Genomic DNA, 12,296 nt, shown 5'->3' with positions numbered 1-12,296 from the left:
TGGGTCCCTCTTTCTCTGGTCGGTCCTATGTAAATGTAATGTACTGTAGTAGTAAACTAAATAGCCTAGTGGTTCATACCCGTTCCCGGTTTAATTGGACGAATCAAAATTAGGTTGAATCGGTTACAATCTAGTGGAACTGAGAATTAAACCGATTGCTTTGATCCGATTTATCCAAGTATGCGTATACATGTCGTGTGAGCGGTTTAGTTAAAAAAGGACGAGATAGGATTTTGGAATCCAGGAAAGGATTATTCCATTGACACTAATTTAGCTTCTTTTTAGTTTGGGTGGCGCAGCCTTGTGACCTACATAAATGGGGTCCAACCTCATGTATGGGCTTACACCTTTCTTTTTTCTTCCAAAAAGATTATCTTTATTTCTTCCTACCCAATAATATTATTATTTAAAAGTCTTTTTCAACCATTTCAAAAAAAAAAAATCAGAACTTTGACGGCTTTACCAACACTATTATTGGCGATAAATAAATTTTGTAGCAAGCTAGGTGATTCATTTGGTAGAGTTGTACTAGTAATCCACTTAACATGAGTTGCATATTTTTAGATTTGAAGCTTCTCTTCAGGTTAAAAACCAAATATTTTTATTATTTACTAAACAGTTAAAAAAATAAAACTTTTATGAATAAAGTTTTACTGGACCCCATAGTCCTGATGGTCCCATGACAATTGAACTGATGATATATGTATAATACGAAGAAGATAGAGAAATGGAACCGGATTAGTCCACGTGGTAACATCCGTTTATTTTTTCCCGCATCAAAAAGCGTTCAATACTCCATTACTACTATTCCTTCTCACTTGTTCTCTCTCTCTCTCTCTAATCTCTCTTTATAATCATAAGAGAGACGACGACGACGCACATTTACTAATCTCCTTTGACGTGTAACGCCGTTTAAACCATTCTTTCCTACTGCTTCCGCTTTCTCGTCGTCATCCCCACCGTCCGTTTATATTTTTAATGGCGACGATTCAGAAGCAAGAAGAAGTTGGAGTCCAAGATCAAAGCCTAAGACCCGTTGATCTCATCAACGGCATCAGAAACGTCGAGACTTCAAGACCTTTCCAAGTAAACCCTACAGTGAGCCTCGGACCCAAGCCGGAGCCGGTGATGCATATGCAAGCTCCACCTTCGATTTCGATGTCTTTGGCTCCACCTTCTTCCACGGGACCGCCATTGAAGAGAGCTTCCACTAAAGACCGTCACACCAAGGTCGAAGGAAGAGGCAGAAGGATACGGATGCCTGCCACGTGCGCCGCTAGAATTTTTCAACTGACACGAGAGTTAGGTCACAAGTCCGACGGGGAGACGATCCGTTGGTTGCTGGAGAACGCAGAGCCGGCGATTATCGCCGCCACGGGTACGGGAACGGTTCCCGCCATCGCTATGTCGGTTAACGGCACCCTAAAAATCCCGACGACGACGAACGCTGATCCTGACTCCGGTGACAACCCGATGAAGAAGAAACGTAAACGACCTTCCAACAGTGAGTATATTGACATAAACGACGCCGTTACATCTTCCTCCGGTTTGGCTCCCATTACCACCCCGACGACGACGACGACGATCCAACAACTTCCTGCACCGTCCACCGTGGCTCAGCAACATCTGTATCCGATGTGGGCGATTCCATCAAACGCAGTGATTCCGACGGTGGGAGCTTTCTTCTTGGTTCCACAAATGGCTGGTCAGTCGAATCAGCCTCAGCTATTAGCATTTCCGGCAGCTGCTTCGCCGTCTTCTTACGTGGCGGCTGTTCAGCAGGCATCGTCGATGGCTAGACCGCCACCGTCTCATCAAGTTTACCCTGGCAGCGGCGTTTCAGACATAAGCGGTTCGAATTCCTCAAGAACGACGTCGGTGATGGCACCGAGCTCAAGCTCCGGAACAACAACAGGGGGTTCATCGTCTGGTGCAAGAACAGCGACGCACACGCTGAGAGACTTCTCGCTAGAGATATACGAGAAACAAGAGCTTCACCAGTTCATGAGCAGCACAACAACAAGGTCATCGAACCACTGAAGAGAAAAAAGAGAGGAAACGACGGCGTTCAAGCAATCGGGGGAAAGGCACGTGGGCACGTGAAGAAGCGCACGTGTTAAGTGGACCTAGAATTTAGGCAAGATGTAGGGGCCATGTCGTTGGTGGGTCAACACGCACCAAAAAGAAAGCAGAGAGTGGCCAAAGGGGCCACACGGCTCCCAGCTTAAAAAGCATCCTCCCGAAACGTTTTGGTGGGGGCTCACCACTTTGTCCTTTCTTTTTTGGTCTTTGTAATTTACACACACATTTAAAAAAAAAAAAAAAGATTAATTTATTGAAGCCCTCACTTACTTGAGTCATGGTCCACTCAACAACAATTGTGATATTGATGTTTTTTTTTTTTTTAATTTGCATAATCTTTTTTGATTTTAGATGATTCGATTTTATTAGTATGTTATAGAAAATAAAACTTTTGATAAAAAAAATCTCGACCGTGGCGGGACCTAGAAGAGTAGCTTTGATTGTACCGCTAATACGGCTTCGTTTCGTGGGGACTGAAACTTTCCCACTCGAGTTGGTCACCACCACTCACTCCCTCCTCAGTCCTCTCACCACCACAACGCTTAAAGGAACAGCCTGGCGTGGGTCATACTTGTGTCCATCTTATCTCTACCGTTCATTTCTTTCACCTTCTCCTACCCGTTGATTCTTTTCTTTTTGTCACGGTCTCAATGCCATAGATGATGATTTTTCTACTCTATAAGATTAACTCCAAAAATGCAAGTAAAATGTTAGACGCAATGTTACGGAATTATATTGTTGGAGGGCCCTAAAACCAACTTGGTGGATGGGTGGGGGAAAGATCCAGAAAGTGTTGGCTATGGGTGTCCACGTGGACTTGAACAATAGACTTGTCGCTCTCTTCTTTTACTTTCAGTGCACCTCTTCATTTTTGTTTTACCTTTTCTTTTGCCTCTATTTATTTATTTCTAACCAAAAAACAAAAAAAAAAGAGAGAGGAAAACCTCTTGCTTTCATGTCATAAAAGAATTAAGCCCAAAAATAACAAATATGTGGTTACATAGGTCCAAACTATTTAAGGCCCATTAATTTGTGGGTTCTCGAAGTACTCTAACAACCCAAAAAAGGCTTACGCTTAGTGGATATTTTGCGACCAAAACTCAACGGTTTGCTTTTCTTTGTTGGAGTTGATGAGTTATCCAAAGAGGGAGGAAATAGTAAGCTCACCTGTGCCTCAATGTCTCCAAACATCTGTAGAGTATTTCGAGATAAAAAAAATAAAAGAAGAGTTATTCATAAGGCTGGACAAGAGACAAGAGAGAATCTCGAAAGCTGAAATCGAGTTTGGTAATAGGTAATGCAACAGTTTTTTTAAGAAGGTTACTATATGGTTAGATGAAGGAGAAGAAGATGTGTGTAGCAGCGTCCTTGAACAAATTCTCACGTTTAGAAAGTGCTCTTTTGTGTTCAAATAAAGAAAATAAACTGTTCTTTACTAGAAGTGAAGATGGGTCGAGTTACTCGAGTACAAACGCAAGTTAGGGTAGGTTGATGAATTTGTACCTAAGCCATTACTTGACTCGATCCCTTTGTTTGAGGGTGCAATTGCAATTTTTGATTTTTCTTTAATTATTATTACGCACTCTAGTGTCCATTACTGTAGTCTCTACTATCTAATTCACAGTGAAAAAAATACCCCCCCTTCCCCCCCCCCCTCTCCCCCCAAAAGAAAAAAGTCTTGGCGTATTATCGTTTGCACGCACTTCCAAAGTCAATGATTTGGTCCATTTGGACAAGTGCTTTATTAATTACTGGTATGTCGACCAACAATGTCAATTACGCGATGGACAACGATTTAAACTACCGAAACTGTGGATATTAGCTATTTTTTAAAAAGATTTGGATACTATCTCCACATTTCCACAATAACAACCCTCAAAAAACAACATCCAAAAGGGAAAATCATATTTTTTGTGTTTTTCATATGTAACAAGAAAAAAAAAAATGGCGAAAATGGTATTAGTATGTTTTAATTCGGATACAAAATTTCTGACACAAAATGTTTTTGTTGACAAAAAGAAATAAAATGTCTGAGCAAAAATGTTTTCAGAGAATTTACAGGTGTGTTAAAAGTTTAGTAGGAAATCAAATAAATATATTACTATACTTTATCCGATAGTTGTTAATTTAATATATATTGCCATTTGAGATTAGTTATTAATATGACAAGTGCCATGCCGAATCCATGTGCAATCATAATATCCTTTATGTAAAATAATTACCTGTTCGCCGTTGACGAAAATACATTATCGTGCCCCCTTGTAATTTCAATATATGATGAGAAAAGTTGTTAAAAAAAAAAAGTATATGATGAGCATAATTTTTATTTACTAAACTACAGCCTGCAATAATAAAACCCAGTGGTTCGTTCTCGAGTTTTCGTTAAGTTAATAATTAGCTCTATAAATGTCCCATATACAAATTCTAACAATTGGAAAAGAAACACTCAAAAAGATATCAAAATTGTTGAAGAGATATATAATTTACAGGCGATAATTATTTATTTTTAAGTTTTTTTAAGTTTAACAGAAAAATAAAATAAAAGGATAGTAGAAAGAAAGAAAACAAATAACATTCCACCACAGAGCAAAGCGTGTATCAATCTCTCCCGCTCTGTCTGTCTCTCTCTCTCTCTATCTTTCCTCCATCTCTCTGTGTTCTTCTTACAGACACCGAGAATGGCGGATCCTGATTTGTCGTCTCCGCTGATCCAGCACCAACTATCCGATCAACCAGAGGTTGTTATCTCAATCGGCGGCGACGACGACAACGACTCCAGCTCAGGACTTGATCTCCCCTCCGTTGTTGACCCTCGTGTTTCACGTGGTTTCGAGTTTGACCATCGTACTAGTCCTTACGGGTTCCTCAGCGAGTCCGAGCCTCCTGTTCTTGGTCCGACCACGGTGGATCCATTCCGGAACAATACTCCTGGTGTTTTCGGATTGTACGAAGCGATTAAGATCGTGATTTGTCTCCCGATTGCTTTGGTCAGGCTTGTTCTCTTTGGTGCTAGCTTAGCTGTTGGTTACCTGGCTACCAAATTGGCTCTTGCTGGCTGGAAAGATAAAGAGAACCCTATGCCTCTTTGGCGATGCAGAATCATGTGGATTACTCGGATCTGTACTAGATGTATCCTCTTCTCTTTCGGGTCAGTTGTTTTCCACTTTCTCTATAATTTACGCCAAGTTTGTGTTTTTTTTTAGTCGTAGATTCAAAAGTTACTCTGTATTCAATAAGATTGGAGGAATGGTCAGTTTGGTTTCAAAAGGTGTTATATCGTTTGTTTGGTGGTGTTGCTTGCCATGGCTATTTTCTCCAATGTTCATAATCTTGTTTTCTCCTGCAGTTATCAGTGGATAAGACGGAAAGGGAAACCTGCACGCAGGGAGATTGCTCCTATCGTTGTATCAAACCATGTTTCTTATATTGAACCAATCTTCTACTTCTATGAATTATCACCGACCATTGTTGCATCTGAGTCACATGATTCACTTCCGTTTGTTGGAACTATTATCAGGGCAATGCAGGTAGGCAGCTTGCACTCTCATATTCAGTGTTTTCTTAGCGAATTTTATCAGGACATATTGGTTTAAGATGCTGTTCTCTATTTTACAGATTCAGGTTTTTTCAAGTTTTCTTTTTTGTACTCTGTAGGTGATATACGTGAATAGATTCTCACAGGCATCAAGGAAGAACGCCGTGCATGAAATAAAGGTATAGAGTTTCTGTGACATTTGACATGAATTTGATTTCTATTGTGTGTTTTTTTTATTACTGAGTAACTCTATCAAAGAAGTGATTGTTGTGTACACCATTTTCATGAATTGTGAACTTTTTGTGGTTGAAAAGGATTCAAATGGTTTTTTTGTATTTGATACGGAATGTGCTTTCAAGGATGTAAATACAGAGAAAAGCTTCCTGCGATAGATTTCCTCGTCTCCTGTTATTCCCGGAAGGAACCACAACTAATGGCAAAGTTCTTATTTCCTTCCAACTTGGCGCTTTCATCCCTGGTTATCCAATTCAACCTGTAGTCGTCCGGTATCCCCATGTACATTTTGATCAATCCTGGTGAGACTCGTTCATTTTTTTCCGCAATTTACCCTTCTCTACAAAATAGACTGCCTCCTTACTGCATTTTATGAGACTTTCAGGGGAAATATTTCTTTGTTGATGCTCATGTTTAGAATGTTCACCCAGTTTCACAATTTCATGGAGGTAGGCAATGTGCATATCGCGTAAGATTAGTTGATTTATCGTCTGGTTTTAGATTTTGACGTATTTGGATAAACATTTTTTGAAATTAAACAGGTTGAATACCTTCCAGTAATCTATCCCAATGAAAAGCAAAAACAGAATGCTGTGCGTCTCTCACACAAGGTGAGTGTTGGTGGAGATTATTTTTTCTACATTCTTTGCTTCTTTTATGGTGAAAAATAGTCCTCATGGTGTACTTATGAATACAGACCAGTCATGCAATTGCAACATCTTTGAATGTCGTCCAAACATCCCATTCATATGCGGACTTGATGCTACTCAACAAAGCGACTGAGCTAAAGCTGGTATGTGCAGCTCATGATTGGTTTCACTCTCTTTGATACCTTTCCATGTTCTCTCTTATCTATATCTCGCCACAAGTCATGTATTCCACGGAAGCTTGATAATAACTGCCCGTGTCATGAAGCAGTTCTTGTAGCTGACCATTTATTTCATCGTTTAATGTTCTGTTGCAGGAGAACCCTTCAAATTACATGGTTGAAATGGCAAGAGTTGAGTCGGTAAGTTTATCATCTAGCACCACAAGTTTGTTGCTTACATAGAGTAGAACCATATCTTTCATTATGGCTTTTGTAGGGTACATAAAAGTGCAGATAAATATGTCCAACCTCACTATTTTGGTAGTGTCCTGTATATATGTTCACTGAATGTCCCTATTTTTTTCTCCCTAGTAATTGTGTTGCTCTGTCTTTTGTCCTTTCCAGCTTTTCCATATAAGCAGCTTAGAGGCAACACGATTTTTGGATACATTTGTTTCCATGAATCCGGACTCGAGGTAATGACTCTTCTCAGTAACTAAAAAAGTGATATTATTATCTCTTTCCGCGTTCCAGAGCTTGAAATATCAGATATCTCTACAACCTCAAGAATTTTTTCCATTTTGCAGTGGACGTGTTAGGCTACATGACTTTCTTTGGGGTCTTAGACTGAAGCCTTCTACTCTCTCTAAAAGGGTTAGTGGAGATAATAAATAAAAGAAATTGCCTTCTTTATGTGTCAATATGGTTGTGCTCTTATCATCCGTTATCGTTGTTTGTGCCTTGAGAACATTACTTATACGAGCATACTGCTGTAGATATTTGAGTTCATCGATGTGGAAAAGGTCGGATCAATCACTTTCAAAGAGGTAATTTGAGGTTTTATATTATGAATCAATATCATCGCGAGAAATTAATAAACTCTTGCAGAAATTCTCAGTATATAATCCCTAATACATCTTGCTTCTTCTGCTGCTGGTTGGTCTGCAGTTCTTGTATGCTTCGGGCCATGTATTGACTCAGCCGCTTTTTAAGCAAACATGCGAGCTAGCCTTTTCCCATTGCGATGGAGATGGAGATGGCTATATTACAATTCAAGAAGTAGATTACAATTCTCTTTTTAATTCTTCACACCTCTTTCTCATATTTGCTTTATGGGTTCTTATGAATTTCTCTTGTATATCTTTGGCTCAGCTTGGAGATGCTCTTAAAAACACAATCCCAAACTTGAACAAGGACGAGGTAAGTGCATTTAGATCCATCCATGATTCATCTATCGGAATGAAAACCCAAATCTCTTATTCTGGGAAAGATGTATAGCCTAATAAGGGTTTGGTTAATCTCATGATTCAGATTCAAGGAATATACAATTTGCTTGACGAAGATCAAGATCAAAGAGTCAGCCAAAATGACTGGTTGACATGTTTAAGAAGAAACCCCCTTCTCATAGCAATCTTTGCTCAAACGTAACACAAAAGAGACAAAGTGGTGGAGAAGATTTTTTTGTGTTGGGTGCGATGATGATGATGATATAAACTTGTCTTTGTGGTATATTATAGTACCGTTGTTTTGTCTTCATATGTTCAGGTATAAGTAAAAAAGAAGGGGATGCTTAGTTTTTGGCCTATGCCCTCTCCAAGATGGATCCATCCTATAACCGCGTGCCGTTTCAACCCAAAAAAAAAAAAAACATTATGGTGTTTGCTCCTCTAGTTCTGAGCAAACTTTGCTGTATTTTGTATTGTTTTTGTTTTTGTTTTTTTGTCAATTTTGGGGTTACATTACATTACAAATCACATATGTAATATCCAAATTCCGATTGTATCAGTGTTATTGTTTTATTGTTTTTACCTTAACTCTTATTAGAAAAATTCCATATTGATAGGTCAAATTTATTGTTGGCATCTGAGCAATTATATACTCTTTGCATAGTAGTAGTGCAAGAATATATATATTAAAAAAGAAGCCCAGGTGGGGGTAAAAAGCTGACGCAAGCATAGTTTATAGATATATATATATAAAAAATCAATGGATTAAAAAAAAAATAGAAAAAGGGAAGAAAGAAGGAGAGAAAATGAAGCGGATGAAAGAAAGACCGTCGGATGAGAGAGCAGCATAGGGCGGTGCACAGCACGCTCTGTGGTCCCGTGCACAGAGGACGTGAATCTCTCTCTCTTACAAGTCACAAAAGGACCCATGTGCCCGACATGTGTCGGTACCTCAACTGGGAAGTGGGAAGTGCCAACTCTCTCTCCCCAATGGGCATCATATCCATAAATCCTCTCCTTCACACTCTCCAATTATCTTCATTTTCTTAACCCTCTTTATCCGACATTTTTCGATTTAATCACAATTCCCTCATCATCTTCTTTAAACTTAAAAGTATATTATATAGGTATATAAAAACAAGGTTTATTATTCAACTTGTCTACTAACCATATATTACTATTATACACGGTTTATACGCTTTGTTGATGAATTAGGCTAATATTATTAATAGAGAGAGATATATATATATACATATAAGTGGATTCCAATGAAAAATGCTAATTAATATTAATACATGTGCAAGCAAAAATGTGTATTGAGAGAAGGCTATTGGACATATAGTTTCCCCCAAATCACGCAAGAAAAGTTAAACCAACTAATAATGATTTTTCTCTATCTCTTAATTTTGTTCTCTAGTTCGGTGGATAAAAATGATTTATCTTATATAAGGGTTATTATGATAGTAGTAGTTGTAGTAGTAGTATAATTCATCATTTATGAGAAAAGATACTACTCCATATGATTCTGTTATATAACTTAAAAATCATTATCAACTCTACCATGCTTTGATAATATTCACAAAATTACACCATCAACTAGAATTATACAGGATTACAAAAAAAAAATTGAATAATATTTTTCATTTTAGTCAACAATATCGTATACATGCTACATCTTCATGGTTTAAGAAAAATGGCTTGAGGTCTAAAAAACAAAAATGGCTTACACGTTTTTTTTTCTTTCTCTTTTTCACATATATTCGTAACTAACTTATTATAACAGATCAACTGCTTTATTGGATTAACACTGTTTTTAAGTGACTTTTTTTTTCAGCTACCAAATTATGACCTTATCGCATGGAAACAAAATTTATTGATAAGGCGAGAAAAACGCATTTAGGAATACTGATTTCATAAGATTCGAAGAAATTAAAAAATGGAATAGAGAGACCAAACAAGTCACAACGTAACGTAGTGATGATATGCATGAAGTGCACAGAAAATTAATAATAGAAGCTTCAAACTTCCACCAAACATATAAGAATAGAAACCAATAAAAATGATCCTAAAATTGTTAGAAACACACACACAGACACACAGTACGTATAATGAAAAAAAAAAAAAAGAAAAAGAAAAAAAGAAGAAGTAGGTTTTATATTATTTGTGGACAACAAAGGAATTTGTCGTCCTTTTCTTAGGTGCCTTCACAAATTTACAAACATGTTTTTTCTATATGTGTAGATTTTTGTTTTGAATCAATAACGTGTAGATTCTGAAATAGTTATATCTACAACAAAAATAACGATACTATGCCTTAGACAAATGACACTGTTTCAAATTAATAGGGGTGCAACACTAGTTTTGATATGTATTATTTCTATTAGTAAATCATAAAAAACTAAAAGAAATGTATGAATATATACAGAAATGGAAAATGAAAACAAAAAGAGCGAAAGATAGAGTTAACCTAAAAGAGGAAGTAAAGAGGTTAAAAGAGGTAAGAAGAAGAGTAGGTCCATTTAGATATAGTTGCTAATTAATTTTATTATAGAAATTTGGAAAAAGATATATATAATGGATTTTTATTTTATTTTATTTTTTGTTATTTTTTGGGAGGAAGGGTCCCATATGAGAGGACCAAAGTGTGGAGCACGAATTATCTATTCTATATCTTATGCGAATTTAATATATATTTTATTAAAAAATTATAAAATAAATATAGTATAATAATTAGTCATTGGGATATTTCGATTGATGAGAAAAAGTAGGAGGTGTGTGTTTTCGAATTATCATTGGCTAACGTTTGTACGTGACTGTACGGACGATGTTGATGTATTTCTAATTTTGTACCCCCCCTTCTCTCTCTCTCCTTTCTTTCTCCCCCCCCCCCTTAGTAATATTATCATCTCTCTAATATTTCTTCTTGCTAATCCAAAAAAAAAAAAAACTAATTTGATGTAATACAAAGAGGCTTTCTAAAACTATGATCTTGCATGCATGGACTTATGACTTGTAAACTTATTATATATAACCGGATCACCAATTTTTTGAAGTTGCTAACCACATCCTGTAAATGCAAATTTCGTTTCATGCCTTATAAAACATACTAGTGTAATGGCCAACCAAGAAACTCGTGACTAAACGCATACCAAACTTTTAGCAATGTTTCAATTTCTGGTCTAAGATCACTAGCTAGCTAGAAAACATATTACATACCTCATCATAATTGTTTTGTGTGAACGAACATGTGAACAAAATATTTGTAGTGGTTAAACTGCAAATCGCGTAGAAAAACTTTGAAGCATGGTCCGGTCCTATCTCACCATTGAATGAGACATATATATAATTTACTACTCGAGCTAACACAATCTTTTTAAAACATTTAGGAACGAACAGCACTTTGAATATTGGTTGATCAGTTCAGAGAGATACAATATATTGCATAATTCTTCTGGATTTATCTACACCAATTAGAAGTGTGAGTCATTATATATTTACTACTATTCGTAACGATAATATGTTAACAGAAACAAGAAACGATAACGTTCCTATAAATCTTTTATAAAAAAAAAGGTTTGAAAGATAAATCCTAACCAAATTAAACGTAGGGTTACACATGTGTAAAACTTAGTTATACGAATACAAGATATAGTTGTTTTTTTTTTTTTTTTTGACATCCTACAAGATATTATAGCATATATAAAGATAGTACAACAATTCACTCCAAAAATATGTATCCACAAATATAATTTCAGACCTGTCGGTCGGTGATATTTAATATATAAAGTCACCACCGAGAGAGTGAGTGAGATGATGTTTATTTTTTTTCCAAGTAAGTAAGTTTTTGCGTGGTCCTCCCCTAAATAGATTATAAAAAAACGATTAACCATTTTATCTCCGCAAAAAAGGATTTTTTTTTTTTTTTTTATGGTGCCACTAGGCACTAATTAAGGTAGACAAGACGTTCGATAATCTGAACTGTTATAATTGGATTTCAAAGTTACGTTTTCTTTTAATCTCTATAGAAAAAGTTTTATATTATCTCAGCGACCAAAATTGGCAAGTTCCTCTTTAATTTAGACACATCGCTACTCAACTCCATATATAATTAACCACCCGCACACACTCTCTCTCTCTCTCTCTCTTTAACTCCAAATATTTGATTGGTTTGTAATGTGATTTGTTGAAATAATACCAAGCCTATTTAACTACATAATTACGAAGAGAGATCATTTGTAGTGTATGAATATTAACAGCTGATTTGGGACTTCAAAATATTATAGACTAAAGATTTGAAAATTTTTGATAGCATTTAGAAGCTATAATTAATATACGATTTGTGCGCCAAAAGTGTGAATTAAAAAAGCTGATTAAAACTAAATATAATAAAGAGACGAAAGAATTTGAAATT

At 36.5% G+C, this 12,296-nt stretch overlaps 2 protein-coding genes across 3 annotated transcripts; both read left to right on the top strand.

Moving 5' to 3' along the window:
• Positions 1-671: 671 nt before the first annotated feature.
• Positions 672-2,384, top strand: LOC17887573 (transcription factor TCP9). Its single transcript, XM_006295814.2, has one exon. It carries the CDS (start codon positions 979-981, stop codon positions 2,038-2,040), a length of 1,062 nt encoding a protein of 353 aa, XP_006295876.1. The 5' UTR covers positions 672-978; the 3' UTR covers positions 2,041-2,384.
• Positions 2,385-4,664: 2,280 nt separating this feature from the next.
• LOC17887590 (lysophospholipid acyltransferase LPEAT2) lies at positions 4,665-8,473 on the top strand. Of its 2 annotated transcripts, XM_023784335.1 has the most exons (14): positions 4,665-5,230; positions 5,429-5,609; positions 5,737-5,796; positions 5,990-6,153; positions 6,237-6,300; positions 6,394-6,462; positions 6,549-6,644; positions 6,816-6,860; positions 7,065-7,135; positions 7,247-7,313; positions 7,436-7,486; positions 7,608-7,718; positions 7,812-7,859; positions 7,971-8,473. In XM_023784335.1, the coding sequence occupies exons 1-14, from the start codon at positions 4,761-4,763 to the stop codon at positions 8,085-8,087; spliced, it is 1,614 nt and encodes a 537-aa protein (XP_023640103.1). In that variant the 5' UTR covers positions 4,665-4,760; the 3' UTR covers positions 8,088-8,473. The 2 variants fall into 2 exon arrangements, with proteins under 2 accessions (XP_023640103.1, XP_023640104.1); XM_023784336.1 differs by lacking the exons at positions 6,237-6,300; positions 6,394-6,462; positions 6,549-6,644; ... (5 more) ...; positions 7,812-7,859; positions 7,971-8,473 and having other exon boundaries at positions 5,737-5,794; positions 5,974-6,116.
• Positions 8,474-12,296: the final 3,823 nt, after the last annotated feature.

Source organism: Capsella rubella, unplaced genomic scaffold, assembly GCF_000375325.1.
Source record: "Capsella rubella cultivar Monte Gargano unplaced genomic scaffold, Caprub1_0 scaffold_4, whole genome shotgun sequence".
NCBI lineage: Eukaryota > Viridiplantae > Streptophyta > Magnoliopsida > Brassicales > Brassicaceae > Capsella > Capsella rubella.
Note: the sequence above shows the minus strand (reverse complement) of the source record. Positions and strands in the feature narration are given on the sequence as shown.